Source organism: Corapipo altera, unplaced genomic scaffold, assembly GCF_003945725.1.
Source record: "Corapipo altera isolate COAL_440 unplaced genomic scaffold, ASM394572v1 22b, whole genome shotgun sequence".
NCBI lineage: Eukaryota > Metazoa > Chordata > Aves > Passeriformes > Pipridae > Corapipo > Corapipo altera.
In genome coordinates, this window is record NW_020884876.1 from 1,054,134 (window position 1) to 1,081,495 (window position 27,362).

At 40.0% G+C, this 27,362-nt stretch overlaps 2 protein-coding genes across 7 annotated transcripts in view; one reads left to right on the forward strand and one right to left on the reverse strand.

Moving 5' to 3' along the window:
• The window catches only part of ATP10D (ATPase phospholipid transporting 10D (putative)), a 45,778-nt gene extending 24,559 nt beyond the window's left edge, over positions 1–21,219 (forward strand). For all 3 annotated transcript variants that reach the window (XM_027636202.1, XM_027636203.1, XM_027636204.1), the window contains 13 exons: positions 544–732; positions 2,744–3,356; positions 4,773–4,879; positions 5,764–5,890; positions 7,337–7,521; positions 9,399–9,708; positions 10,286–10,362; positions 10,888–11,013; positions 11,483–11,683; positions 12,352–12,432; positions 12,676–12,780; positions 14,118–14,305; positions 16,075–21,219. In XM_027636202.1, coding sequence (XP_027492003.1) covers positions 544–732; positions 2,744–3,356; positions 4,773–4,879; positions 5,764–5,890; positions 7,337–7,521; positions 9,399–9,708; positions 10,286–10,362; positions 10,888–11,013; positions 11,483–11,683; positions 12,352–12,432; positions 12,676–12,780; positions 14,118–14,305; positions 16,075–16,558 — 2,793 coding nt within the window. In that variant the 3' untranslated portion in view covers positions 16,559–21,219. The remainder of the gene's footprint in view (positions 1–543; positions 733–2,743; positions 3,357–4,772; positions 4,880–5,763; positions 5,891–7,336; positions 7,522–9,398; positions 9,709–10,285; positions 10,363–10,887; positions 11,014–11,482; positions 11,684–12,351; positions 12,433–12,675; positions 12,781–14,117; positions 14,306–16,074) is intronic.
• Positions 21,220–21,335: 116 nt separating this feature from the next.
• Positions 21,336–27,362, reverse strand: part of CORIN (corin, serine peptidase) — a 123,570-nt gene continuing 117,543 nt past the window's right edge. For 2 of the 4 annotated variants that reach the window (XM_027636205.1, XM_027636207.1), the window contains exons 20-22: positions 26,301–26,572; positions 24,494–24,627; positions 21,848–24,067 (exon numbers count right to left, since the gene is read on the reverse strand). In XM_027636205.1, coding sequence (XP_027492006.1) covers positions 23,885–24,067; positions 24,494–24,627; positions 26,301–26,572 — 589 coding nt within the window. In that variant the 3' untranslated portion in view covers positions 21,848–23,884. Of the gene's footprint in view, positions 24,068–24,493; positions 24,628–26,300; positions 26,573–27,362 lie in introns of all 4 variants that reach the window. The other 2 variants (XM_027636206.1, XR_003526482.1) reach the window with 2 other exon arrangements.

Consider the following 27,362-nt stretch of genomic DNA (forward strand, 5'->3'; position numbering starts at 1 on the left):
ATCCCCTCTCTCCTCAAAATCAGAGCCTGTCATGATGGCTTGGCAGCATCCTATTTGCACCTGACATTGCAGATACTCATTGAATCATGAAGGTGTATGCTTTGGTTCTTGCTGCTGTGTGTCCATGACCACTCCAGATAAAATTGCCAGCTTCATCTTAATAACAGTTTGTTCTTTTATTTTAAGAAGTTTCTAGGATTTTCTTTTGTTTTTAATAGGAAATATCTAGATGATCAATATTTATTTGAGGTTATGAGAGGCAAAAACTCTGCTTCTGTACCTGAAGGTGTCTAAATAGCATTCTTAATCTCTGTAGAAGTGTCTGTGAACTAAGACCTTACTGTTTACCTCTTTGGGCATAAAGTTTTCCATTTTCAACAGACTAGCATAAGGCAGTGAAAGCGCCAAAGTGTTTCTCTGTTTCCTAGTATAACTAACTTAGCCCAGGAGGGAAGTTGTTCATTCATTCTTCTGTAACTGATTTAACCTTCAGAGACTGAGATTAATCTTATAACCTAATGGACATTGTTCATTTCATAATAGGAAACGGATGTTATACCAGACACACAGCTGCTGGAGAAGTTCAGTCAAATTTCTTTTCATTCCTATCAACAGTCAGAAGAAGGTAGCAGCAAGTTATCTTTGGAGACAATGTACATCACTGACTTCTTTCTTGCTCTGGCAATCTGTAATACTGTTGTGGTTTCAGTCCCCCATCAGCCACGTCAGAAGGTAAGAAGGCTTCACTTTTGGCTATTTGGCCATATTTACAAATAACCAAGCTCCATTTTGGTTTGATTACGAAAGGAAGAAAACAACTGACAATAAAAAAATTATCCTGTTTGTCCTGTTAGAAAAAGAAGGGAATTACTGTAAAGCTACAGAGTGCAATGAGTTAATGTATAAAACAATGTTGGTAACTTGGCTTCCATCTTTTTGTTTCTGTGTATAGACTGTTCATAACTTTTACAAGACAAATTTTGAGATTGAATTGCCATCGTAACTTTTTTCTATAATCTGGGGTTTTTTTCCTATATATGAGCATAGCTTCCTTTAAGAATACACTAACACTTAGGCTGCCTTTACAAAGAGGTTACTCTTGGCTGAAAGATAAGAATAATCTCAGGAGATTCCCAGAATATTGGAACTAAGAACACTTTTCCCTGTTCCCTGACTATTCAAATAGAACTTCAACAAAAATATGGAAGATCAATTTTTTATGTATATTAATCTGAAGAAAAAATGCTTTACAGTGTGACATAAACTGATCTCACCTTGAACTGACGGCGTGTTTGCTAGACTGTCCTTCTTCAGTTATCTGGAGTGACTACTCATTGTTTTCAGAGCACACAGTCTAACTTTATATTTAAAGATACTACTATTTTTTTTAAATCTTTGGGTTTTTTTCAGGGTGGGATTTTCATAACCCCACTTTTTACCAGTTTTGACAGTGTTGCAGGATAATTCTCAAGTTCAGCTTCTATTTCCTTCCCCCATTCTTTGGTGATTTCCATTTGTTGACTTTATCTTTTGAAAAAAATATTAATGGCACGTGCAGGACTAGAGTTTTGCATCCATCTAGGCAGTGAACCTACAGTGATGGCTGGAGACATTCCCAAAACATATCCTGTAGTGTATGAAGTACCCCCTGTGTATAAATAAGCCTAGTATTTTACTGTCCTTCCACGCACTCCCAGAAAGCGTCATAGGAAGCCTAGAGGTCCATGTGTGGATGAGGCACCTGAGTTCATAGTTTATAGTTAGCTATTCCTTAAATGCGATGAAGAAAAATGTACAGGTGAGAGTGTACAGGTGAATATTCAGAAATATTCGGAGATATTTCTGAATAATTTGCTAGCAGAGTAGAAGATCTCCAAGCACTGGTAGGAAGGTTGAGAAGAGCAATGTGGCATGAGTTCACAATTAGAGAATGAATGAAAGAGCTCAAGGCAACAGCAAATTTCAGTGTCGCGTTAGGGAGGGACGATGTTCTTAGTATCTATTCCCACAATGTTGAATGGAGACACATTACAACTTGCTAGAATGGTACTAGAACTGAAGCCAGAGTCTGTCCTTAATTTATACTTTTCAGTGGCAAAAAGAACATGTTTTCTGGTAACTCATTCTTAGCTTTTCAACAGCAGTGACAAAGGAGTGTCAGCCTTGCATGCCTTGTTCCTCTGTTGTAAGCTGTCAGCTTCCTGACTGTTCCAAGTAACAGAAAGCCAATTATTTTGTAACACTGAGGAAAGAGGAACTGACCTTTAATTTAAAACATTGAAAAAGTATCGATAAGGTACTGTGTTTCTAGCAATTCTTGTAGCTAGTTACTGTGAGGGGTATGGAGTTGGTTTATTCTTCACAAATATCTTCTAATTCAGAAAAAGGATTAAAGTGTTCAGTTCAGTTTGCCACAACTTTTAAAAGTTACAATGTCATACTAACTCTTTTCATTACTGAAAGTTCTAAAAAGAAGTATTGCGTAGAGTCATGAATCAAACTTGAAACACATCCAATTTTCAGACCTGAAGTGTTTTTACAGCTTACAAGAGCTGTTTAGTGTACTCGTGTGTTTATATGTTTAGTTGAACTGCCCATCTTTAATACAGGCAGTCAAACTTGTGGTAAATTTTAAAATACTGCATTCATTAAGAAACATACATAGTTTGTAAGCTGTCCTTCTTTAATATAATAAAATATGAAGAATTTAACATAAATGCTTTCTCTAACTATTCTTTTCCAGATGAGACTCTCTTCACTGGGTAGGATGCCTATTAAATCGCTTGAGGATATCAGGCAAATGTTCCAGAGGCTGTCAGTCCGAAGACTGAGTTCCTCCCCACTTCCAAGTGTGAAGGAGTCATCATCTGAAAGCCCCAATAGTTTTGTGAGAAAACTGTCTATTTTCAGAATGAAACTGGCCTCACCTGCTTTGGATGGAGCTGCTCAAAGGGCTGGTGAACCTCACAATACTGACAGCCCAGAAAATTCCCAAGTGCCTCAGGAACTAGATATGGTGAATGTAGCTGGCTGTGAACCCAACAGTGCTGTGTCATCTATTGAGTTATCTCCCTTACCTAAACTATGTTATGAAGCTGAGAGTCCGGATGAAGCTGCTTTGGTTCATGCTGCCAGGGCTTATAAATGCATTTTACAGTCTAGGACTCCAGATCAAGTAACTGTGGACTTTGCGGGTCTGGGATCTTTAACGTTTCAGCTTCTGCATATCCTGCCTTTTGATTCACTGCGGAAAAGGATGTCAGTGGTGGTTCGGCATCCAGTCTCCAACAAAGTGGTGGTGTACACAAAAGGTGCAGACTCAGTCATGATGGATTTGTTGAGAACTGCATCTGAAGGTATCTATAGAACTCGTAATTCTTTGCTCACCTTGTACATTCTTCAGTACAGGTGAAAGATGGCATGATTCATGAGAGGAGACAAGTAAGCAAGCAGAAGTATTATCTGTGAACAGTTCTTGTGGGGAGCCCAGAAAGGTAGCATTGCACATCACCTAGATATATCTGTTCTGTATGCTGGTGTGGGAACTGCAAAGAGAGAAGCAGCTGTTAATCAAAGGATTTAATGGTGTCTTAAGCAGACCCTTTGGAGCCAACTGAAGTATTTCCAGTTGCAAAGTAAGGTCATCTGTGTGAGTAAGGTCATTGGCTTCTGCTACACAGTGAGTGGTGTTTATTAGAATGAGATACTCTCTAGCCTTTACCTATGTTAGCATTTCTCAACTTTTGGAGAGAGGTGTCAGGAGCAGATGTCAGCTCTCAGTGCATTTTGATTTTTTTTTTTTCCTCATCCACTTATTATTTCTGTGTTTCTAGATGTAATAATAATGTCTGCTGGGCCCTGTTGTGTGGATGTAAATGTTTCTGAATGGGCCACAGGAGGGATGCACCATGCACGTTGTTTAAGCTCTGACTTATTCATACACCGTAGCAAACAGTCACTGATTTTTAACTGAAGGGAGTAAAGAGAAAATATTACCTGTGTATATTAGAAATAAATACCTAAGTATATTTAAGTTCAGAAGATGTTCCGTGGTGGTGGGATTTGTTTGGTTTTATGATTTAAAAAGTAATATAAAGGAATTATATTTAAAGGCTTGCTTTCTGCAAAAGGAAGTTTGGTTTGTATGATGTGTAAGGAAGAGGAATGTTTCCAGTTTCAAGAGTGGATTTTAACTTGCCCAACATAAGCCATCTAAAGTCTAGACAAAAAGCCTGTGTAGGCCATGGGACAGATACAATACCTCCAAAAGCTTTCGTCTTACTTGGGGAGTAATTTCATTCTTGAGGTGCCCCTCCTTACTTTGTTTCTCAAGGTAAACTTGGAACCTAACTTTTGCATCTCCGAAGTTAGGTGAATTGAATGCCTGTCTGAATAGTCCACCCCTTAACAGTTATTTTTATCAAAGCTTTTCAGTAACTGCCCTTTTGGGTCCCTCCCACTAGACCAGTGACAGTAAAAACTTCTTGAGTATTTGTGGCCCAGTTCATTTTAGAAAATAATTTTTTTAGAAAAAGATTTTGATACAGAGCAAAGACATATCAGTACCAGATGGGTTCATCTGCACTGCTTGTGCACGCTGGTGCACTGCATGCTCACTATAGAGACAGCACATGGTGCAAACATGAAGATACATTCATAGTTAAAAGTTTAAACATTTTGGTGTTTTAAAAATGTATTTAGACCTTCAAAATTTTCCACAAAATTTAGCCTAAACAAACATGTTTAATTTGCTTTCTCTTTTTGTGTGATAGCATGTACTAATAATTCAGAAGTTGAAGAGAAGATTAAAGAGAGAACTCAGCAGCATTTGGATGAATATGCCAGAAGAGGACTGCGCACTCTGTGTATTGCTAAGAAGGTATTCCTTTTAATACATACTTTGAAGAATGTTTGCAGACTGTGACCAACCTGAGAGGTATCACCAGTGGAGCAAACATCACAGTTTCTAAACAGATTCTTCCATTGCCACATTTTGTTTATCCTTATGTTCTTTCAGAAGGATTCTGTAAGATAACCCAGACCAATTCCTGACTTCTGTTGGATTGCCATAGTTGTTGTCAGTTTAGGATCAAACAGCTTAACAGCCCAATTATGAAACAGGGGTTGTTCTGATTTTTCTTTAAGAGTCCTAAGCAGACCTCCTTGTGTGAATCTTACCCTAGTTGGAATTCCAGGCACAGAAAACAAATTAAGTCACACCTATTTTATTGGATGTCACAAACAGTTTGCAGTGTTACAAACTCTACATGCACAACTTAAGTGATGTTTTGAGATTCTATTTTAAATTCAAAGCCGATCAGAAGTAAATTTCCTTAGGAATTGAAACAGGCAAGAAGCCTCTTTACAAAGCCTTATGTAAAGTGAAAGAACAGGGTGTGTAGTTGCGCAGTCATCGAGCTGTACTCAGCTGTGCAGTGGTTCTGTGGCTGTCTCAGTGCTGCACTTGAAGAGCAGTGGGGAGAGAATACTGTGTCCATGGACTGCTGCCTTCCGTCTAAGTGGAAGTCTGGCAGGCAGCTCCAGGAACCCACAGGGTCCCAGTGAGTAGGCTGGGTAAGTAATCTAACTCTCTGAATACTGTATCCAGGGATGTGTTGGAGCACATGTCAGAGCAATGCTCTGCCAGGGGCTGCACTTCTAGGCTCAGGATGTGGGGCAGCAGAAGTAACCACGAGAACACTTGCGAGGCACTATTGAAAACACAGTATAGATACATGCCGGATGTTTTCTCTCCCTGTGTAGGTGATGAGTGATGCAGAATATGCAGAGTGGTTAAATCATCATTTTTTAGCAGAAACCAGTATTGACAACAGGGAGAAGCTGCTGCTTGAATCTGCCACGAGGCTTGAGACAGAACTAACTTTGCTCGGTATGTAGAAAATGCTATAACCCCCAGGAAACAGCTTATGATGTTCATAATTGGAATTTGCTTGTAGAGAGCTGTGCTAATCTCAATTTGTGTAACACATAGCTTTCTACAGACCTAGAATTTATTGTCACTCCTGAATTTTCATAAATCTCACTAGTAAATTTGTACTAGTAAAACACACTGAAGACAGCTGGTACTCTCCTGTTGTTTGTAAAGGGTAAACATTTTTTTACTGCCTTTTTTTTTTGTAATCATTACTATTGTATTTTCTGTGTTCACTAGAGTTTTTAAATATCATTTTAATAAGCATATGAAATGATATGCTTATTAAATGATAACAAATCACAGGCATGCCTATGCAAACATTCAGAGATATCCCACTTCTGGTTGTGTTTTCCATCGGTGTTCCATTTGTGGCACAGCAGGTATAGTTGTGCTGTGTCCTCCTGTAATATGGAGCTGGGAAGTCAGGCATGCTTCTGCAGGAACCATTCTTCTGAAGGTCATTCAACTGTGCAGAAATAAAATAAAAATGTTTCAAAAGGTATATAAAAGGGCAACTGCAGACTGGCAGTAAAGGCAGCTCATCCTAGAAGCTAGAAGATGAAGAGAGACAGGTCCTATTGTGCAAAAAGGTGTTACTTCCCTCATTTTGTGCCATATCTGCTTAGTGCAAATGCCATAAACCTTGATACTAAAAAGAGTTCTGAAATTACTGGCTTCAGTTTCTGGAGAGAAGCCAGAGGAGTGCTGCAAACTGATGTCGTTTTAAGGATATACAGGTACCCTTTGGCACTAAAGCCAGCAGAGAGAAGTCTAGCTGCTGTGGGGTCCTGCTGTCCTGCAGGCCAAGGCTTTTTTTTTTTGTTTGTGTCTCTGGTGTGACAGTAACCAGTATGGGTTGGCCCTAACGTTAAATGGAAGCGAGAACAAGGATGTTAAATGGCTTCATACAGCCAAGGTGCTTGCTTAATCTCACTCTTCCTCCCTCCCTCCCTTAATCACTCCCTCCCTCCCCTCTGTCTGTCCCTCCCCTTAGGTCCTTCAATCCCACCCTCCCTCCCCCATCCCCCCCACCTTCCTCATTCCCTCCTCCCCCCCAATCCCTTAATTCGACTCACCCTCCCCCCCTGCATCCCTCCCCCCCTGCATCCCTCCCCCCCTGCATCCCTTCCCCCCTGCATCCCTCCCCCCTGCATCCCTCCACCCTCCCACCCTCTCTTAATTCCATTTTCCCTCCCTCTCTTAATCCCCTAATCCCACACTCCCTCCTGCCTTCACTCCTCCCCCTCCCTTCCTCTCTCCCCATCTCCCTGCCATTTCCAAGCATTTCACAGTAGGGTGTCTGGTTTTGGATGTGGGTATGCAGAGAACCATCTTGTCCTGTCACTCTTGCAGCATTTTGGAAATACAGCAGCACTAATCCTTCTGCCTGTCTAAATTAAGGTGCCACTGGCATTGAAGATCGCCTGCAGGAGGGTGTTCCGGACACGATACAGGCATTACGGAAGGCGGGAATAAAAATATGGATGCTGACAGGTGACAAGAGAGAGACAGCTGTCAACATTGCCTATGCTTGTAAGCTGCTGGAACCAGATGACAGAATCTTCAGTCTTAAATCACAAAGTAGGGTGAGTGGAAAATTAGATTTTCTTCTCTGCTGAAAAATTCTGTTAGGCTATAACACAGGATAATATAGAGAAACAAAATGTTCTCTGCTTTCTCAACCAAACAAAGACAGCATGATTTCTTGGAACATGAAAATACTGGAAAACTGATGGTTTCCTTCTATGTGGGTAAAATGTGAAATTTTTTCTATGTATGTAACATTTGTTTCTTTACATACAGTCCCTAAATTATGATTAATTATTTCAATTAAGACTGCTTAATTTCCCATTATGATAAGTTAGGGAGTTAACAAGGCCCCAGGTTGTGCCAGGGGAAGTTTAGGTTGGATATTAGGAAAAGTGTCTTGACCGAAAGGATTGTCAAGCATTGGAACAGGTTGTCCAGGGAAGTGGTTGAGGCGCCGTCCCTGGAGGTGTTTAAAAGGTGTGTTAATGTGGTGTTGAGGAACTTGTTTTAGTGGTGGACGTGGCAGTGTTAGGTTTATGGTTCGACTGGATAATCTTTGTCAACCCAAATGATTGTATGATTCTATGTTATTAGGCATTTCAAATGGCTGTGAGTTATAGCATATTAGCAGTATGACTATTACTGTTAGGCAAATTCTATTGAATTAAGTTTTATATTGCTTTTTGTAATACTTGCCTTTAGCCCTGGTTGTCTTGCAAAGATATAGAAGGAATAATCTCATTAAAGTACATTGCACACAATTCAAACTAATCTGTCAACACTTTTATCAGAGAAAAAAAACACCTTCTCCCTCACAGCCCAGTAATTGAATTGTGTGATAGAGAGTGGTCAAAAATGCTGGTTTGGATAGCAAGTTTAATCCTACTTCATCGTTTCATCCTCTTGTGGTTGCTTATAAGAAGCTGGTTTTCAATTGATTTTTATCAATTTTGGATTGCTTACAAGAGAGATTGCTGGTAAAGCCAATGTATGAAATGTGCCTTCTCAGAGCAGCCATAAAACCTGAGGGTTTTCCAAAGTGTGGAGGACTTTTCTAAGACCTTTCATTTTTCTTTGTTTCTCTTAAGAGAAACACGTTACTTAAGAAATATGGTTTGTATTTCTTAAGATGCCATAAAAGATAGTGTGGCAAGTGGGGGGAAAATAAAGTGAAAAATAAAGGATGCTAATGCAGTTGTGTTTGAGGAAAGCTTGGAGTTTGATTTCTGCTAACACTTATCTCTGGTTTTTTTCCCGACTGGGGAATGAGTATCTTACTTGACAGTGGGAACTGAGCCACTTTTGGAGTAGTACTCTTCTTCCTTCTAACTGGGTTTTGAAACAAAAAATAGGATTTGATACTGTTGCATTTTGAAGTAAAATAATGAGAACATTTGTTCTTCTGTATGGCACGGACTTTACATATGTCAATATCAATAAACTTTTGGGCATCTTATGTTGATTCTGGCAAGCTAAAAAATTCTACAGGGCCAGTTCTTCAACAATTCACTGCAGCTCACCTGTAATCTGATTTGAAATGCACTTTTGGCTTTGCATGCTAGACGAAAGAAATCTAAGGAGCAAAAGTTTTCAATGAAAGCTGTATTAACATTACAGAATCCTTAACAGTTGCTTTTCCTGATAGTCTGTGAAGGTTTTCTGACTTGCTTCAGTTTTTTCCCTTCTCCTTATGCAATACCCAAGCCAATCTACTTAAGCAAAGTTATATCACAGACCCTTTTATTAACAAAGGACTGCATCCTTAGTGATTTTAAAGGGTTATTCAGGCTCATATCTGAGCCTTTCTGGATTAAAGAGAAATGCTATACAAGGGCTGCATTTGACCTTTTCTCTCTAAGTATTTTATGAATTGAAAAGGGAGCCAGAATACAAGCAGTATTTAATAAGTTGCCTTTCTTTTGTCTTTGATTAGGATGTCTGTGCCTTGGTAATGAGCAAAATTTTAGAAGACATCCAGAAGAATGCTTCTGCCAAAAAAAACCCCAGTCAGAAGCTTGGAAATGTCTCTACAAGTCCCTCCACCCAAGCTCCAGGGTTCAGTGCAGGCCTGGTTATTGATGGAAGGACTTTAGAGCATGTCCTTCATGACAGCCTACAGAATATTTTCTTGGAACTCACAGAAAAATGTCGGGCTGTAGTCTGCTGCCAAGCCACGCCACTACAGAAGAGTGTCCTGGTCAAGCTGGTGCGAAGTAAGCTAAAGGCAGTGACATTAGCTGTAGGTGAGTCCTGTGGTTATCCTTCTTCCTCTGAAAAGAAGTAGAAGCCGGTTTCTTCTCTCCTGTATTTTGTTAGTGTCTGTAACAAAATTTGTTTTGCAAGCAAGATAATCTTTGAACCGTAGTTGTCTCTAGCAAAAGATGCTGTTAGTCTTCTGAACTAGCAAATTTAGTCCATAAACTTACAGTAATCTAAAGCAATAAGAACAGCATCAGTCATGCAATGTTATGTAACGTGTGCAAAGCAGCAAGTTTCCTTTCCATCACAACCTCCCAAAATAGGAAGGCAGAGGGGATGTAACTGGCTCTGATTTAAAATACCCATATTTTCTGTTCTGGCATGCCAACTAGATTCTGGCAAAAGGAACAGCTATTATCCATTTAGAGAATATAGCTCAGTTCAGTCAGGCCTTCCACTTACTAATCCTCTTTTCCTTAGCGTTTTCCATAGGCTGCACTGTTGGCCATAAAAATGTTTTCTCTGAACTCTCTGGTGTTTGGTATTTGTCTTTTCCTGCCACATCCATAGTGATGTGATAGCCTGCAAAGCTAGTTTTGGTTCTCCCTCTTTTCTCTATAGGTGATGGTGCCAATGACGTCAGTATGATCCAGGTGGCTGACACTGGTGTGGGAATATCGGGCCAAGAAGGCATGCAGGTAGTGTATCCAAAGACAGCTGCAAATGACGTCACGTTCCATTTTAAATCACTTTGGAGTGTACACTGGAGACCCAGCAGCTCCACAATCTACGCCCTTACGCAGACAAGACTTTGCAGCCTGAGCTCACGCCCTGGCCTCAGCATTCTGCAGGAGCAATCAGAAGCTGAATGCTGCAGGTCAAGCTCCAAACAACAGATCTTTTTGCCTATCACTGAGCTCCCTATTACTCATGTCCTGCAGGGAAATGAGCAGCCTAAGTGGCAGTGATTTCTGTGCACTTGTGTGGTAATAATGGCAACAGCTATGTTCCTGCCAATGCTGTGTTGGGCTGAGCTCTGTGTGTTAGTTGTAAAGTTTTGTATGGAAGGGGATATCTGAGTGAGGGTAACCTCGTAAGCGCTATATATAAAAAATCATAAAATAAGTATTTCCAACAGCGGGTAAGTTGCTCACTTGGCAGTATCTGAAGCTTGTCTTTGACGGTTTGGATGTAGCATATCCTTTTCTTCATGTGTGTTGCAGGCTGTGATGGCAAGTGACTTTGCAATCTCTCAGTTTAGACACCTCAGGAAGCTGCTGCTTGTCCATGGTCACTGGTGTTATACCAGACTTGCCAACATGGTGCTTTACTACTTCTACAAGAATGTGGTATGTAGCTATCCAATCCCATGGAGAACACAGTTTGCATATTTTGGGGCACTGAGGGATTAAGTGGGGCTTTATTTTCTTTTTTCTCTTCCTATTGTGAATGAGATCAAAAAGCGTATGTCAAACAATTCAGTTTCTCATTTATGTCTGCAGAGACCAGAGACTCTTATTTCTTGGACTGAATTTCCCACTCAAAACCATTGTCTGATTTGATTAAACAGTGGGTAATGGGTTTTACTAATGTGGTGGCAGCATGACTGTTTAAACAAGTCACGTCTGATTTTGAAGTGTAAAACTGCATGCTGGTCAAATATAATTTTCAAGTGTCAGATGGCATGAACTCTGTAGCATTTATACCTAGTTTTCCACAGATTACTGTAACCAGACCTAGGATCTGCCTGGTTTTCTCCTGGCTTTTAAAACACTTGTCTGTGAGTAACATTTTATCATGTCATCTTTGACTTTTCAGACCTACGTGAACCTCCTATTTTGGTACCAGTTTTTCTGTGGGTTTTCAGGCACATCAATGACTGACTACTGGATCTTGATTCTTTTCAATCTCCTTTTTACATCGGTGCCACCCATCATTTACGGTGTCTTGGACAAAGATGTATCTGCAGAGGTACTCATGCAGCTCCCACAGCTGTACATGATGAGCCAGAAATCTGTGGTAGGTTAAAGTGCTTGGCCTGAAGCAAATTGAAATGGTCAGCATTTGAGCCATTTTTATCTTTCTTTCATGATTCACCTCAGACAAACATTGTTTTAAAGCACTTTATTAGAAAAACATCTAGGCCTGTGCAGTATGTGCACAAATAAAATCTGTTTTTCAGAAAATTTTTGTTGGCTCTTTTTAGTCATAGACCCGATCTTATCAGACGTTTGGATGATAAGAAAAATTAAAGACTTCAGGTGAAGCAATGTACTAGATAAACATTGTTAGAGAAGTCAAGCAGAGCATGTACCAAAAAGAAGGGGATGGACAAAGAAGAAAGTGGGACTTGGTATTCAGTGATGGTAAAGTGCAGGGTACATCACTGTCTGCTAGCCCCCTCCTTTCCTTAGTACTCAGTTAGCTACAGCTCTAGTAGGTCTGTTCTGACAGAAACGACTGTAAGATCAGAGTTCCCAGAGGTGGCTGCTGATTTAAATACTAACAATTATGGTTGGAGGGAGATCTTCATTCTAATAACTATAACACAAAAGATGCTTCTTTCATTGGGAAACTAAATGGAATTACTTGTGCATGTAATCTTTCCCCAAATCCAAATTAAAGCTAGTTAAGGATGCAGCAATTTGTTCAGTTTGTTTCAATGCCATTATGTTTTTTTCTCACAGGCTTACGTGCCTTCAACTCTCTGGATAACCTTGCTGGATGCTTTTTACCAAAGTCTGGTTTGCTTTTTTGTGCCTTACTTTGTAAGTGCTGGATACAGAATACGTTTATACATTTTGACATGCTTAAAACCTAGGCAAATCAGAGAATAAATGAAGTATTCGATTTTTCTTCCTCATATATAAATGTATACTAAGAAGATCGTCATTGGAATGGAAGTGAAATGTGTGCATGCAAATATGTATGGTATTGAAGCTGTTCATGACACTTTGTACTGGGACTATATGTAAAGAATATATTACACTGACTGCTGTCTTCCTTTACAGACTTACTATGACTCAGACATAGATATTCTTTCTTTTGGAAACCCTATAAACACAGCTGCGCTCTTCACAATACTGTTTCACCTTCTCATTGAGTGCAAGTCTGTGGTGAGTACTTTGTTTCCAAAACAGTATATTCCTAACAGAATATGTGCATACAGCTTTCAATAAAATGAAATGGAAGAAAGATCTTCCTATACAAAACAGAATACATATAAAAGGGCCAAAACCTAAATATTATACTTATGTGACCGTGTGAGCTCTTCTAATGCACCTCTCATTGGAACCAATAGTATTACTCATATGACTAAAATTAATACAATTTGACCTCAGAATTATTTGTAAACAGTGAAAGGATCCTGCCTTGTTAGGGTATGGTGGATTTTGGGGATGTCAGTTCAGTTTTGCAAGTGATAAAATCAACCAGTGATCTACTGAAACTTTCCTTAGTTCCCAAAGCTGCCATCTCAAAGATAAACAATGTGAATTGTTGATTTTGAATGCTTGGAGCTGATGATCTGCTCTGTTGCCAGGATGAACAATTCAGAGGGGTATTTTGATGCCAGAATGGGAAAACCAGTATGGTACAGAAACATTATTGCAGTTTTAATTAAGTCTGCGCAAGCTGAAGCATCTGCATTACCTTGGATAAAGTTATAGCCCTTACAAGGGTAATATTTGGCTATTTGGCATAATTTTAAAGAAAATACATTAATGTTTACAGTAGAAGGACACAGGTCAATGGATTTTATTATTTATTTGACTTTTTTTGAAAAATGTTTTTTAGGATTGTTTTATAATGGATGAAATTTCAAGTTGTGATTTCATTGTTCTCTTGGGAGCATGGCAGCCATGATAAAAATGTCTTTATTGAGAATATATGGATAGCATGAGTGTATTCACGCTCTGAATAGAGAACTTGACTTAAATGGGTTTTGTTTGGTGTTTTTGAATGTCAGCAAGCTGTCAGACCAGTGACAATGTTGTTTCCCATTATAGTCGTTTAGGTGTAAAATTACAGAAAACTCCAGTGTAGAAAACTAATTAACCTCTCAAGCAAGATACATAAGGGTGGTGTCGTGAAGATCTGGCCTCCATTTGCTTGAGAAAGCTTTCTTTGCTGCCAGTAGATGAGGTGGTAACCTAAGGCAAATGGCATAAAAATGTCTTTCACAAAAGAATGAAAAGCTATGAATTTATTAGAATAAAATAAATTAAGTGGTTGGGGTACCTGTGTACTGTGGAAAGACAGCTCCATTCTTTCCGGACTGTTTTGTATGAAGTTGGGAATATTATCTGAACAGATGTATCCTCTGGTACATTCAGCAGCTGCCCTTGGAGGAAGAGCATGCACATTCATGCTTGCCAGTGTACACACATACAGGTGTTACAGGTCTTCCTGTTTTAGAACTTAAATCTAATTTCTTTCCTTTTCTGCTTTGCAGACTTGGATACATACAGTAGTTATAGTTGGCAGCATCCTGTTTTACTTTATCTTCACTCTGGCTTTTGGAGCAACCTGCAAAACCCACAACTCACGATCTAATTCTTACTGGATCATGGAAAAGCACATAACAGACCCAGTATTTTACTTAGTTTTCCTCCTGACTACTTTTGTTGCTCTGCTACCCAGGTATGTTTCTGTTTTATAATCACAGATTTCTGTTGTTACCAAAATTAGTTTGCTGTGACTCAGTGATGTTATAAATCTCTGGCTAGAGGTCTTCCCCCCAACCCCCAATTTAAAGAAAATTTCATGACTCTACCAGACCAAGCTATGCAAGGACAACTTTTTAGTGACACTTAGTTCTCAAAGTAAATTTCAGTAATAAAAAAAATATTTTGTGATTTACATTATATTAAATATTGTCTTTGAGGGGAAAGAAACAGTAATTTTTGTAACCACAGAGTTCATAATTTATATACAAATTGGTGATCAAAGTGGACGTGTACTATGCTTAGTGCTTGGACATATAAGTACTGTGCTTAGTCTGTGTTTATTTGTGAAATGATTTTCTGTTTGAAATTTATGTCATGAGTGTATACACAAATATTTAGAATGAAGAATGCATGTACAGACTTCTTTGTGAAGTGAAAACACACTGACTAGATTCACAAGGGGCCCTGATATTTTTTGTCTCACTGAAGAAGTCCAAGTTCAATAACTCATTCACTCTGGAAAGGCATTGAGTGGAGGTCCCAAACTCCAGCATGCTGAGCAGGGAGACACCTGAGTGAGCCAACAGAGTAAAACGGTGTGAAAACCAGTGAAAGAGACTTGATCCAGACTCTCAGTGTAGCTCTCCTTAGTAGCCACAGCCATCTTCCTTTCACTGGTGGAACATGAACTCAAGTCTGCAGCCTATCAGTGAAGTGCCTCTGCTAATTTGTTCATTCTTCTGTGTTTTGTCTCTTTCATTTCAGAAAGAATTAGACTTGAAACTGAATTGCACAGACAGATACTAAGAAGTGCTGGGGAGAATAAGTGCTGTTTCTTCCTCACCTGATGTAATTTTATATGGCTAGACACAATCTGAGCACCCTTTCTGGGTCAAGTGCTGCAGCACAGGCTGCATAAGTTGTCAGTGCTGCCAGCAGGAGAGCTGGCAGAGCTGTGCCTGTAGGTGCCTGCAATAGCCACCAAGCCTTCAAGTCCCCTTTGAACATGGCTTAATCTGTGTCTTAGGCATGTCATCCAGGGTTTTGCTGCACTCAGTGGGGCTCATGACTGATCTGATATGACTGATAGCTTTGGTTCACACTTCAGCAAAAGGACAAACTCTGAGGTACAAGAAACATGTCTGCTCTTTTCTTTCCATCCTTGCTCCTCAGCTTGGCTTCAGGTGCTGACAGTAGAGCTTTTTCTTTCACACACAGTAAATCTCCCTTACATGACAAATAAGTAGATAAATGCTGTTCTGGGACCTTTTGGTAGGGCTGTAGAGAGCCAAGGCAGGAGAAAACATTCAGCTTGGTGTCTGCTTCCAATGTACAGCTGTTCGATTTTGTAGAAGACAGTGTGTTTCATGGTGAATTAAATGCAAAGTAAACTGCGCACGGATTTTCATGTCTTTTTCCTGGGGCCAACACTGTACAGAGAAAGTTCCACTTCCAGTGTAGTTGGAACCCTGGCCCTTCACTGAAGCTGGCAGTGCACACTGGTGCAGAAACTAGTGTGTAGGAGAACTGTATTCAGGACAGAAAAATGAAAGCAGCTGAGATAATATCTCTCTTTGAAAAAGACAGTTTTATGGCATGTTCTGGTGCAGTTGCTGGACTAACAGTTTCCAGAACCTGCTGCAGCCTCAGGGTTACTTGAAGGTGTTCAATTTCCTTTAGTGTAGCTGGAAACAGTTTTGAGTTTGCTTTTAAACAGTTTGTTTGTAACTGTTTATTTTGTAGATATTTTCTGAGAGTTCTCCAAGGAACGTTGTTTCCATCTCCGTTATTGAGAGCCAAGCACCTTGACAGACTGACCCCCGAGGGACAGACAGAAGCAATTAAGAGATGGAAAGATGAGCGCAATGTGAATGATAGAGGGGACTCCCAAGCTACTTCTGTGTCTTTCAGTTCAGCTGCAGCTGCTCTATCAGAGGAAGAAAGCATTGACAGTGTTTTGCCAACATCTAAAACACCTTTTCAGGCCTGTTCAAGAGATAGGTTAGTAGAGGACACCTCTTCCTTACTAGACACTCAGGATGATTCTGGGAGTACAAATGACTTGAACTCTAAAAAGACTGAATTTCTGAACTTATCAAAGGAAACTAATACAGATACATTTGGTGGTATTAATTCATGTGCCAAAGTCTCTGTGTGTGCTTCTGAAGTGGGCAGCAGTGCTGTATCTCCAGCAGAAAAAAGCAGGTTTGAATTCTCTTTTGTGTGAAGAAGATGCTTTACTCTGTTTTACAAAGTTGGAATGCTAACTGGTTAAACACAAGAGTAATAACTGCTGATTTATGCTACACTGTGGTTCTGTTTTCTTCAACCAAGGTAGATGGCGCACACATTTCCTTAAAAGCTTTTTTGTTTATAAAACTTTTCAATAATTTATTAAGATGTTCAAGATCTCAGAGGCTGGGTTGTTTTTTATATATCTTCATACAGTAGACTTTGCATACTGCTTATTTCTTGTATGCAACATTGCATAATACCTCATGGTATTGCATGGATGCAGATTTGCAGGATCCAGTTAAGGTAAGTCATCCCACTCCTTTGCAGTGCGACCCTAGAATCCTAGCATTCCCTGGGATTCACCATTTGCTGAAGTATGAAGTAAGCAGAAGCGCTGGGATGTAAGGTTACTGGTTGGCTTGTTTCAAGACTTGTAGTTACTTGTTGCAGTGTGTGTACACAGTAATTTCTATAACAATTATGGTCCAGTTTGTTCACCAGGCTATTGCATGGGCCATCTCACTGCTGGCCAAACACCTTTTTAACATCAGGAGAGCAGCCCAGAAGAGACACGTGTCATGTGTGTCCCTCACCTTTCTCTTCACAATAAGAGCAAATCCTAGTGCAGTCTTTTGTTCTCTGTGTTGGTTCATCCTCCTACTGCATCCCTCCATTTCGACTCCATGTACCATTCCACGTTATTCACCACTGACAGGACTTCTTTTCCTCCTCAGTCAATTCAGATGTTGACTGCTTGACTTTTCTCTAAACTACCTCCTACCAACTGCAGAGTTGTCTGGCAGTGGGTAATTCCAGTCTGTCTTCAGGTTTTCTCTTACAAATAGCAGCTTCCAGCTGATGAGATCGCTCTTCTTTACTCTCAAGTGTTTTTACATTCCTCCAGACTTTTATAATAATCAGCTGAAGTGTCTCTAAAGGCTGCTCAGAAGAAGGTATAGCCCACTGCATATTCCACATCCGAGTGCTGTTGCTCATCCATCTTGGAGGTAGATGAGTCCTACCCCTGTCATTTTCCCACTACTCAGCACACTGAACAAAGGTGGTTGAGGTGCACATGGCTACTTCTGGATTCCAGACTAAAATATGGCTACCATTTTACTTCCCTCCATTTACTTCCCTTTGCCAGTTACATGGCAGATTTATGGAGGAACTTAGGAAAATTGTTTGTATCCGCTAACACCTGTTGAAATAAAAAATTCCCTTAAACTATAGCTGCTAATGAATTATTAGTATTGAGCCCATTTTTTGGTTCTGTTACTTTCTGAAAGTTTCTGCTTTCCAGTTGCCAAGATTTGTGTTTATTATTAGGCACTGTGTTTGGGGCAGGGGCTCTGGTTTTTAATTGAACCATGAGCTTTACACATCAATGATCAACATTACATATTCCACATCTTTTAAGATCTCTGCAAGAATTTAAACAAACGCTGTGAGGTCTGAGACAGCTGCTGCTATGCAGGGCAGATACTGAGGGCATGCTAAGTTCATTCAAATGCCAGTCACCACATGTTACCAAAAGTTTAAAACGGTTCTGTTTTCAAAAGGTAGAATGTAATTAGGGCTGACTCCATCCCTAGTGTTAGTGAGAAGAAAAAGAGAAAAATAACCTTTTTGTTTTTTCTTCTGTAGAAATAAAAAAGAGGAAGGAGCCAGTGATGACAGCTATTTCTGAATTATTTCTTTTTTAATCTGGTTGAACATAAGACAAAATGTTTTGTTAAGTTCTAACATCAAGTTAGTGGGGACCTTTGAAGTGATGGCAGACATTCAAATTCTAAGAGATCATGTCGAGCATGTTGGTTTGCAGTTATGTTTTCAGATGTTTGTCCGTAACATCCTTCTTGCTATGGGGGCACCTTGCCAGGAGTGGCCTCCAGCTGTTCAAGTGAACCATCTCAGCTTTCTCTACAAGCTGTGGGAGCTGCAAGGTGTCTAAAAGGAAGATGCAAAACAGCCAGCAGGTTGTGCAGGGAGATGAACTGGTACAAGGGCAGAATCATACAGGAAGAGACCTACTGGGATGCAGTGAAGTCATCTACTCTGCTGCACAGCCCCAAGGCAAGTTCAGCTCTACCCTTGCAATTCATAGCAGATGTTCTCCTGTTGTAAAGAGCTCCAGAGAAACAGGCCAGGCCAGTGCTTTCCTGCCCTAGAAGTCAAATACTGTTTTTGTTTCTATTGTCTGACCTGAATGAATCATCTGCACCTTAAACCTACAGCACTTGTGTCTACAGGGCAGATTGTTTTTATGTTCTGTGAGTCTGTGACTCTATGACTGAGATATGTTGAGCTTTTATGGAGGAGCTTTGAGACTTAGCAGTGATCTGAGGGAGTGCAGGGCTCAGCTCTGTCCCCTCCTGTCACTGTGAAAAAGAGTTTGGAGGACCACACTGGCCTGTGACCTGCCCTTTTATTGCCTTTGCTGCAGGAGCAGAACCTACCAGCACATTTGTCAGGTAGATCACTTGGAGTCAGGAATGCACATGGGTCTTATACAAAAGCCATAAATATTCAGAATAAGATCTTACAAAACCTGTCTGTAAGCCATGGATGGCATCAAAATAACTACATGAAGAAAAATAAGTTGGAGTCATCTGTCAGCCCTGGGACCAGCTGCATGATGCCTCTGGGACATTTAAATTGCTATTACGTGACTCTTTATGAACACGGTCACCCCACTACTCACAGCTTAGTGCAGTGAGGCTTTCAGGACACATCTTAAACTGGATGAAAGCTGATTTCGTTTGGGTCTCAAAAGTACCAGGCTCTGTGGGTTACTGTGAAACTTCAGATCCTTTTAAATGTTTCTCTCTGCTGAGATTGTGTTTTTGTACCACTTGAAATGGTGCAAAATAACACACACTCTTTTTATTTTGTGTCTTGCATCACTGATGTATTTGATACTGCATGTTGCTTAAAATTGTCCTCTATAGGTTGTGTTCTAGTAGAGGACTTTGACAAGCAGTCTGGGTGATAAAATTATCTGTTATCCATTGCATAAAACACTTTTTTGGGGGGTTGGGTTTTTTTTTTTTTGGTTGGTTGGTAGTTTTTTGGGTGGGGGGTTGGTTGATTGGTTGGTTGGTTGGTTGGCTAGTATTTTTGTGATGGACAAGCAGCAGAAATACCTGAGGGCTGTTTGCTGTGATCACTTGCTGTCTTTTACTGAAGGGAAGATGAAGGTAGTGACTCTTTAGCAAAAGCTTCAAAATGTTAATTGGCCATATCTAAAGTCGTGCCAAATGAAGGGTGCAAACGAACTGCTCTCCCTATACTTCTCAACAGTTCAATGTTCCCTTTATTATATTTTTTTAGCACTGAAAACATCATGATCCCCTGCTTGCTTCTGCACTCCTGCATTTAGGCACAGCATGACCTCACTTTTCCATTTTGAAAACAGGTGCCTTCCAGATGTCATGTACATTTACGCTTTTGTCATTTTAAAATAAACCAAAACAACCACCTTGAATTGCCCCAAACTTTGCAGCTACACCTAGAGCAGCTTTAACTGCCTTTGTGATGTGCAATATTTGATTTTTCTTTCACTGCAGCCATGCCTGTGCTAAACATTTGCAGGGGGCAGTCAGCCATTGCCTTTACTGAGCAAGTGTTTTGGCAGCACTGAGGTTTGGTCTGTACCTGGGGCACAATTTCAGCTGAATGTTTAGCCCAAGCCATGTTTTTTCCTCAGGCCCACTGGCTGCAGCCCAAGGCTGAGGAGAAGGCAAGGCAGAGTGCCTGCTGCTCCCACCATCCCTGGCTCTCTGTGAAGGCTAATGGGCAAATCCTGAATGCGACTGTGTTAAGGACGTTCTCACAATTGAATTTCAGTGTGGTTTTTGTATTATTTGTTCTTGTTTTATTCTGGTTGTGCTACTCTTGCCCTCATGGTCCTGGCTGCCTTACTGCAGTGAAAACATGCATTTTAACTGTTTTAAGCTTCTGTGTGCTTTTTATTTTGATTTCAGCATGTTTGCGTGTTGTTGAAATGCTGTCTGCAAGTTAAAAGAAGATTGTTATTTCAAACTAATTGTACTCCAGAGAAATAGCCAGAGAACAAAATGTGTTCAGATTGCAGATTTAGTTTTTCAGATTTCTCAGTCTGTTGCTGGTAATATTCTGTATTGGAAGCATACACGCAGAAGAAACTGAAAGTTGTACAGTGATAGTAGTGCCAGAATCTCCACAAGTGTTGCAGTGCTAACAGGCCTGTCAGGGCTGCTAAAAAAAAAAGCCAGCTAAGGGTACAAAAATGCTTTTTGGAGGCTATTTTTAGCCATTATTGCTAAAGTTATAACTTCACATCTCCTTATTACCATTTAGTCTCTGTAAAGTTTAAAACACATTTTCAACAGAGAAGTTATTTGGAAAATGATTGTAAATTTTTATTAGTACAACTAGAAAGACGCGCATCGGCTTAACTGTGTGGCATTGCTTCCATTTGGAGTTACAGCTGTGGTAGAAGCAAAACTGACAAATGTTACCTTACCTGTAAGAGAAAAAGTGTATTTATGATCAACACATAGGGAAAGGCTTGCTACAGTGGAAGGAAGAGCATGTTTGCCTATTTCATGTGCACACGTAAAAAAAAGAGTATAAAAATACCTTTATAAAATTACAAATTTCCTCTTTACATGGAATGTTGTCAGACAGAGTTGTGTGGAAGGACAAGACCCAACTGCTCCCTCCTAAAGCCATTTGGGATGTGGTTCAGCCTGTAATTTCTTCATAGGAATCCCATACAGGATGGGTCTAGACCATATGTTTAAGCAGAACTCTCCCTCATTTCCTGGGAGGGACTGCTTGGAAACTGGTGGCAGGCCAAACCCAGTTAATTAAAACGTATAATTACATGTTATCATTTAGTAATGCTAATATCTACTTGAATGATTATATATGTACTCCAGTGCTTTACAATATTCAAAGCTGATAACCACTTCATCTGGTGGAGAGAAGTCAGGCTGGGCTGCTCATTCTGCAACAGCACCTCTTTGGAAAACAGACCTGGCTGAAACCTGTTACCAGGCATGTCAGAGGGACAGTAGGGCTGGCTGGCTCTGGCAATCCCTGGGGCCGCCTTCTCATGGAACTCTTGGTAACCGGCTCCGGGACTTTGAGCTTTGCTGCCCTACACCTGCAGAGATCCTGGCCCCAGAGGAAAGCTGAAGTGAGGACTGAGAGCTCCACCCTCAATATCCTTGAGGCAAAGATATCAATAACCTGCTTCAGCTGTAATCTACTTGCACTGGAAAAACACGGTCACAGCTGCTTTCTCTCATTTATAGCTGGGGAAGAAGAATATTAAAGTGTTACAGTAAACCCAAAAATCCTTAAGATACCAAAAATAAAAAAAACCCAAACAACTAAACCAAAACCTAGCAAAGCCTCAGAGGGTTTTCTTTCTGAGCATGAAACAGTGATTCAATAATCAATTAGTTTCAGAATCCATAACATAAATCTTGAATATGTATTAATGTTGATGTCTGCAGCGCTGCCTAATGTGACTAATGTTCTAATGTTAGTCATGCTAAAGAAGATATGGAGATAAGATTGCTACTAAAGCAATAGATCTATGTAGATAAGTTGCAACACGATTACTGTTACCTGAAATGTCTATGTGTTGCGTCTTTCAATGCATGTTTCCACATATGGCAGTCATGGTATTGACAAGGCCCTGCCATGTTGTTATGGGGGCATGCCAGAGGTAGCAGAAAGGGTAATTATGTGCCTTAGGCTGGATTTGTGGGGGACTAGGCACAGCACTGAAAACACAGTTTTTAAACACATTGTTCCCCTGTGGAATTCATCCTGTAATCCTCGGGTTCCTGACTTCTCTTTCTTCTCTGGCCTCCCAAAAGCTGAGAGCTGTGCTGGACATCACCTACAGCAGTTGATAAGACACACTGTCCCTCTTGCACCATGAAGAGGTGCCAAGCTCCATTATAATCTTTTTCAACCAGACTCTTGGAGTCAAGGCTTAGTCTCTTTCTACTGGACAGCGCACTCCATGTCTGGCTACCAAGCACAAGAGCTAGGCTCTTTGAGCCTTTGCTGGTAAAGCTGTTGTACTTAGCTTCACGTATTTCTAATACTCATTTGAACAGAAGCTGGAATCCCAAGCTGCCTATTACTCAAGTTTCTTTCTACTTTTTACCTTTTCCCAAATTTTTACTCTTGTTAGTCAAAATTAAACTTTAAATGCAAGGCACTATCAAAAAATACTCAGTTCCCAGTATTATGGACAGTGCCCATACTATATCTTTTCCATTTTAAATCTGCATATTCCATCTCTCACCAGATGTCCAAACTAGCTGACATTAGAAGGGGAAACCATTGCAGTGGCATAGGCAACCTTCTCATATTTTTAGAGGGCTGGAGAAGGTCCCTGACGCTTTGTGTGCTGAACACACATGAAGAAAGAAGCCAGTGGGGCACAAGTTTGATAAATGCACTGATCACTGTAGTGCTGCCAAGACACGGATGTTTCCCGGACACATTAGGATATTGGAATCTGCAGAAAATAAAGTGGTAGAATCTGTTTAAAGAGTGTGAACAATAAAGTTTTGGTAGTTACGGGTCTTTTGGCCTACTGGTTCCTCCATCACTCCTCTGAGATGCCCAAGCTGGCTCTGGGAACAGAAGCTGTGAAGTCAAGACAGTACAGGGTTATGTCTATGCAAGTTTGCCACTCTGAGGGACAGAATGCATTAGCTCAGGCACACTGGGAGCATGTGACTACACACCTTTGCAGACATGCATATGTGCTTTGATATGTCCTGTGCCACATGGGTGTACAAACCCATCAATCTCTTCCACACTCTCCAACGTATGGTGCGACCATGTCTTTGTGTTGTCCTTGTGAATATGTGTCCTGCAGTGCCATCTGAATGCACAGAGTTCCTTCCTCATGACAAGAAGTGAGTGAAAATGCATGTGCTGCTAATTGAATAGTATTAAAATAGGTTATTTAAAAAGGTTTTCCTAGCCTGTGCTGCTACTTAGTTTTAATAGCTGAAAGGCAGAAAGTGGCTGATTCCTTCCTTTTAAGCCTTTTGCTGTGTTTGGAATAGCACCAAAACACAGTTAAAAGACAAGTCCAAAGGATTATTAATTCTACCCCAAAGTATACTCATCATCAGAGGGTTCATCATTAACATAAACTGCATGTTCTATAGCTCCACAACAAGAACAGATAGAGCTTGAAACTACTTTATAGAGTTTCTGGACTGCAAAACCTTTAGCGTTGAAGTGCTGATTCCTTTTTTCTTTTGTCTGTCAGCACAGTTCTTACCATCTGGAGTTAATTTAGCAGAAAGGTGTGGATGTATATTTGTCTTTCAATCCACTCAATAAAATGTGACACGTTACTGTAAACTCCAGGTCCCAAAACCTTGGAAAAGCAGACAGAGCCCCAGGATGTTAAACCAAACAAAGTCCAGCGCCCTGCAGGTTGCTCGCACACAAGTGGTCCTCCACTGTCACCCTGCAACAGAAGAGGGAAAATCAGTCTCTTATACACGTGGCTAGCAGTCATGGTTAAAGCTACATCACAGTTCCTACAGCCATTTGCCTTTAGTAAATAACTCAGCTGTAAAAACCAGCTGCTCTGCTGAACGATGTAGCAGCACACAGCATTACCAGTATTTATTACATTTGTACCAAAAATTACCTGAAAAAGGCTCATACAAATTAAAAAGTTAACTAACATAGATTAACCCTAGAGTCTTCTTAATTATCATGAAATTGTTTACATCAGTAGTAACAATAATAGTAATAATAATAAAAGTTTGTTTAAAATGTGTAAATAGATGGTTGTCATTCCTAGAATAAAGTATGCTATACCTAATAAACATCACACTACTTTGATTTCTAAAAGCAGTTTTGACTGTTTCCATAGAGAGAAGCCTACCATGCAAGAGTCCACAGTGCCAGATTCATAGCCAGCACACAGCATCCTGCTGGTGATGATTTTCATGTCAAAGTATGACTGGCATTGTTCTAAGGAAATGATGCGAACCTCTCCTTCTTGAAGCTTGAAAGGCACTGATAAACAAAATTAAGCATTAAACTATATGCAAACACACAAATACTTAACTATGATGGCTGTTTGAGATATGAGAAACATTTTCATTGGGGTGAATTTTTAATATTGCTCTATGTATATTAAATGTAAGGAGTGAAGAATCTCCCTTTAGCACAAAGCCAAGGTGAAAGCCAGTGGATTTTTGCACTATTGCATTGCAGGATTTGTGACTGTCATGCTCCTGAGCCAGGAGCATTATGTGTTGCATTCTGGAGAAGGACTGAGCACTAGTGCGATGCTCTTTATTGAACGTTCACACCTTGACATGATATGGTGTGGGATTTCTAAGACGGGGCAGTCTGGAAAACAGTCATATGAAGAAGGTGAAGTCTGATTCACTGTTCCATGGCAGGATCTCCCTGTTTCTTGTGTTTCTCATGGTAAAGCCTGGTATAATCAAAGCCATTTTGAGTTATGTTTGGGTAAATTTGACTTACAGAATGTATCAGGGAATCAGAACTCAAAGCTTATTGAAATGATTGTATCACTTTCAGGAGACAATAAAGGACTTCTTTGTAGATCGGACAACTGAGTGAGCTTGAATTCTAATCAAAGTTGTTCCATCTAGGGTGTGCAGTAATAAATGGTTTTTGATGCTTAGTAACATAAAACCTTTAAAAGCAACACTGACCACATTAGAGAACAAGAACCTTTTTCCATTTACCAGTGCTGTGAAAGAGTTCTTTTGGGCTTTTTTTCCTGATGTTACATAGAGATATTTTTAGACGGATAAAGCTGCTAGTAAAAGCCTACTCCTCATGTGTGCAGTTTAATTTTTACCCCATTTGACCCGGCCACTGCAGCTGAAGTCCCACCTGAAGCAATATGGAAAGGAAAATTTCCTTCTCCCATGTACAGAAAAGCCATCCCTAGTAATTACTTCATCATGGCTAGGCTTCGTGAACAAAGATTTGGGAAGGCTCTATCCACATTTGTTACAGAAGTAATTGCTATAATAATAGCAAAGGGAGAAACACAATGGCTAGTACATTAACAGGGTTGGGGTGGGCTAATTTGCATATGATTCATGCAGAATCATTTTTCCTGAACAAAGATTTACATAACAGTTCTTGTCATGGGACGCAAGGATTGCAGTAGCCAAAGAACAAGAAAACACATTAACATTCTGTTCAAATACAAAACTAACAGTTATGATTATGGAATAAGTTGTGTCACAAGTACAAAGTGTGATCCAGTGTGCTGATTCAAGACCCTATTCCTTCAGCCTGTGTACCAATGTTTTCAGTGCCTTCAGCTTTCACTGAGCTACTAATGTTTCCACCTGCAATGATGATGCGATACCTTTCCAATACAGTTCTGAATACAACTTAGACCAGTAAAATGATAAGTAATTCAGGTGACTTTCTTGACAGGAGTTTCTAGGTCCTCAGCATTTTTAAAAATCAAGCCACTTATCTAAATAAGGATTAAGAAGCATAAATTGAGGCTGCTGCTTTGGAAAAGCTAGGCTCTAATCACAACTTGATCTCTTCGAGAGTAGTTCCAGTTCCCTGGTATTTAGTAAAACCCAGTAATAGTATAAATGAATGAAGGTTTGTAACAGGATCACTCGTTTGAGTAACTCAGTAGAAGGTTCACATCTTTCCTAAAGTCCCAGAAATACTCATCTTACTTTTGTTGCCCATGTGTCCCCAGCCTGTGATGTAGCAGTAGGTGTCTGGCTGAACCAACTGGTCCTTGCTGGGCAAACAGACAGGTCTTACATAGCTTGTCTCATTGATATCCTTGTCAAGCTCCACGATGCTGATATCATAGTCTACGACTGCTCTGTTGTACCGTGGATGGAGGATGATGGTCTTCACTAGTCGGGTCTGCATGAAGCCTGATGGATGATCAAGATTGCTAATTCCAAACACTACTTTCCAAACAGCTGCATTTTCTCTCCTTAGTAAAAAAAAAAAAAAAAAAAAAGAAGAAAAAATGTGAAATTTCAATCAAGATCTTTCTTTTAAGATAAAATACCCAAGAATTTTTTCTCCCTTTTTGCACATTGCACTTTGCAAAGCAATGCACATACAAATGCTACAAGAAAAAAGAAACACTTAGGCATCATTCCTTACAGCTAAGATCTGAGCAACAAAAGACACTGCTTTCCATTTCCTTCCTATCTGTAACCAAAAGCATTAAAACTCACTCCGTTAGAAGATATGTAACCATCTCTTAGTTGCTGTATTAAAGGCTCTCAAAATCATCTCTTGGATCCTGCCCAAGTATCAATTGCTCACATGCTCACTGGTGGGCACATTCAAATTTTGCTGGGATGAGAATATTGTTCAGTAGTCTGCTGCTGACAGCAGTAAGTCTAGCTGAAATCCCTATGGAGTCTCAGAGAAGCAATGCTATTACGTAAATTAAATATGATGGCCATGGGAAAAGTCCCTTATTTATTGAGCAGTCAGCCTGTGCCAAGCATACTTTCTATGCCTAAGATCAAAGGTTACTTTGACTCTTACATTTGTTTAAGACTCTTCTGATAAATGTACAAGACCACAAAGCAGTGATACATATGATACAAGTTGGGAAGACTGAACTAGTGTTAGTTGAGACACAAGTGAAAAACATAGATTTTATGAAAGGCTTCTCTTGATCATACCTGGTCACAGAACAAGTTGCAGGTTCCTAATTAGTCTTCACAGGTTCCTAATTAGTCTGTGATTTGAAAAGCCCTCAAAAA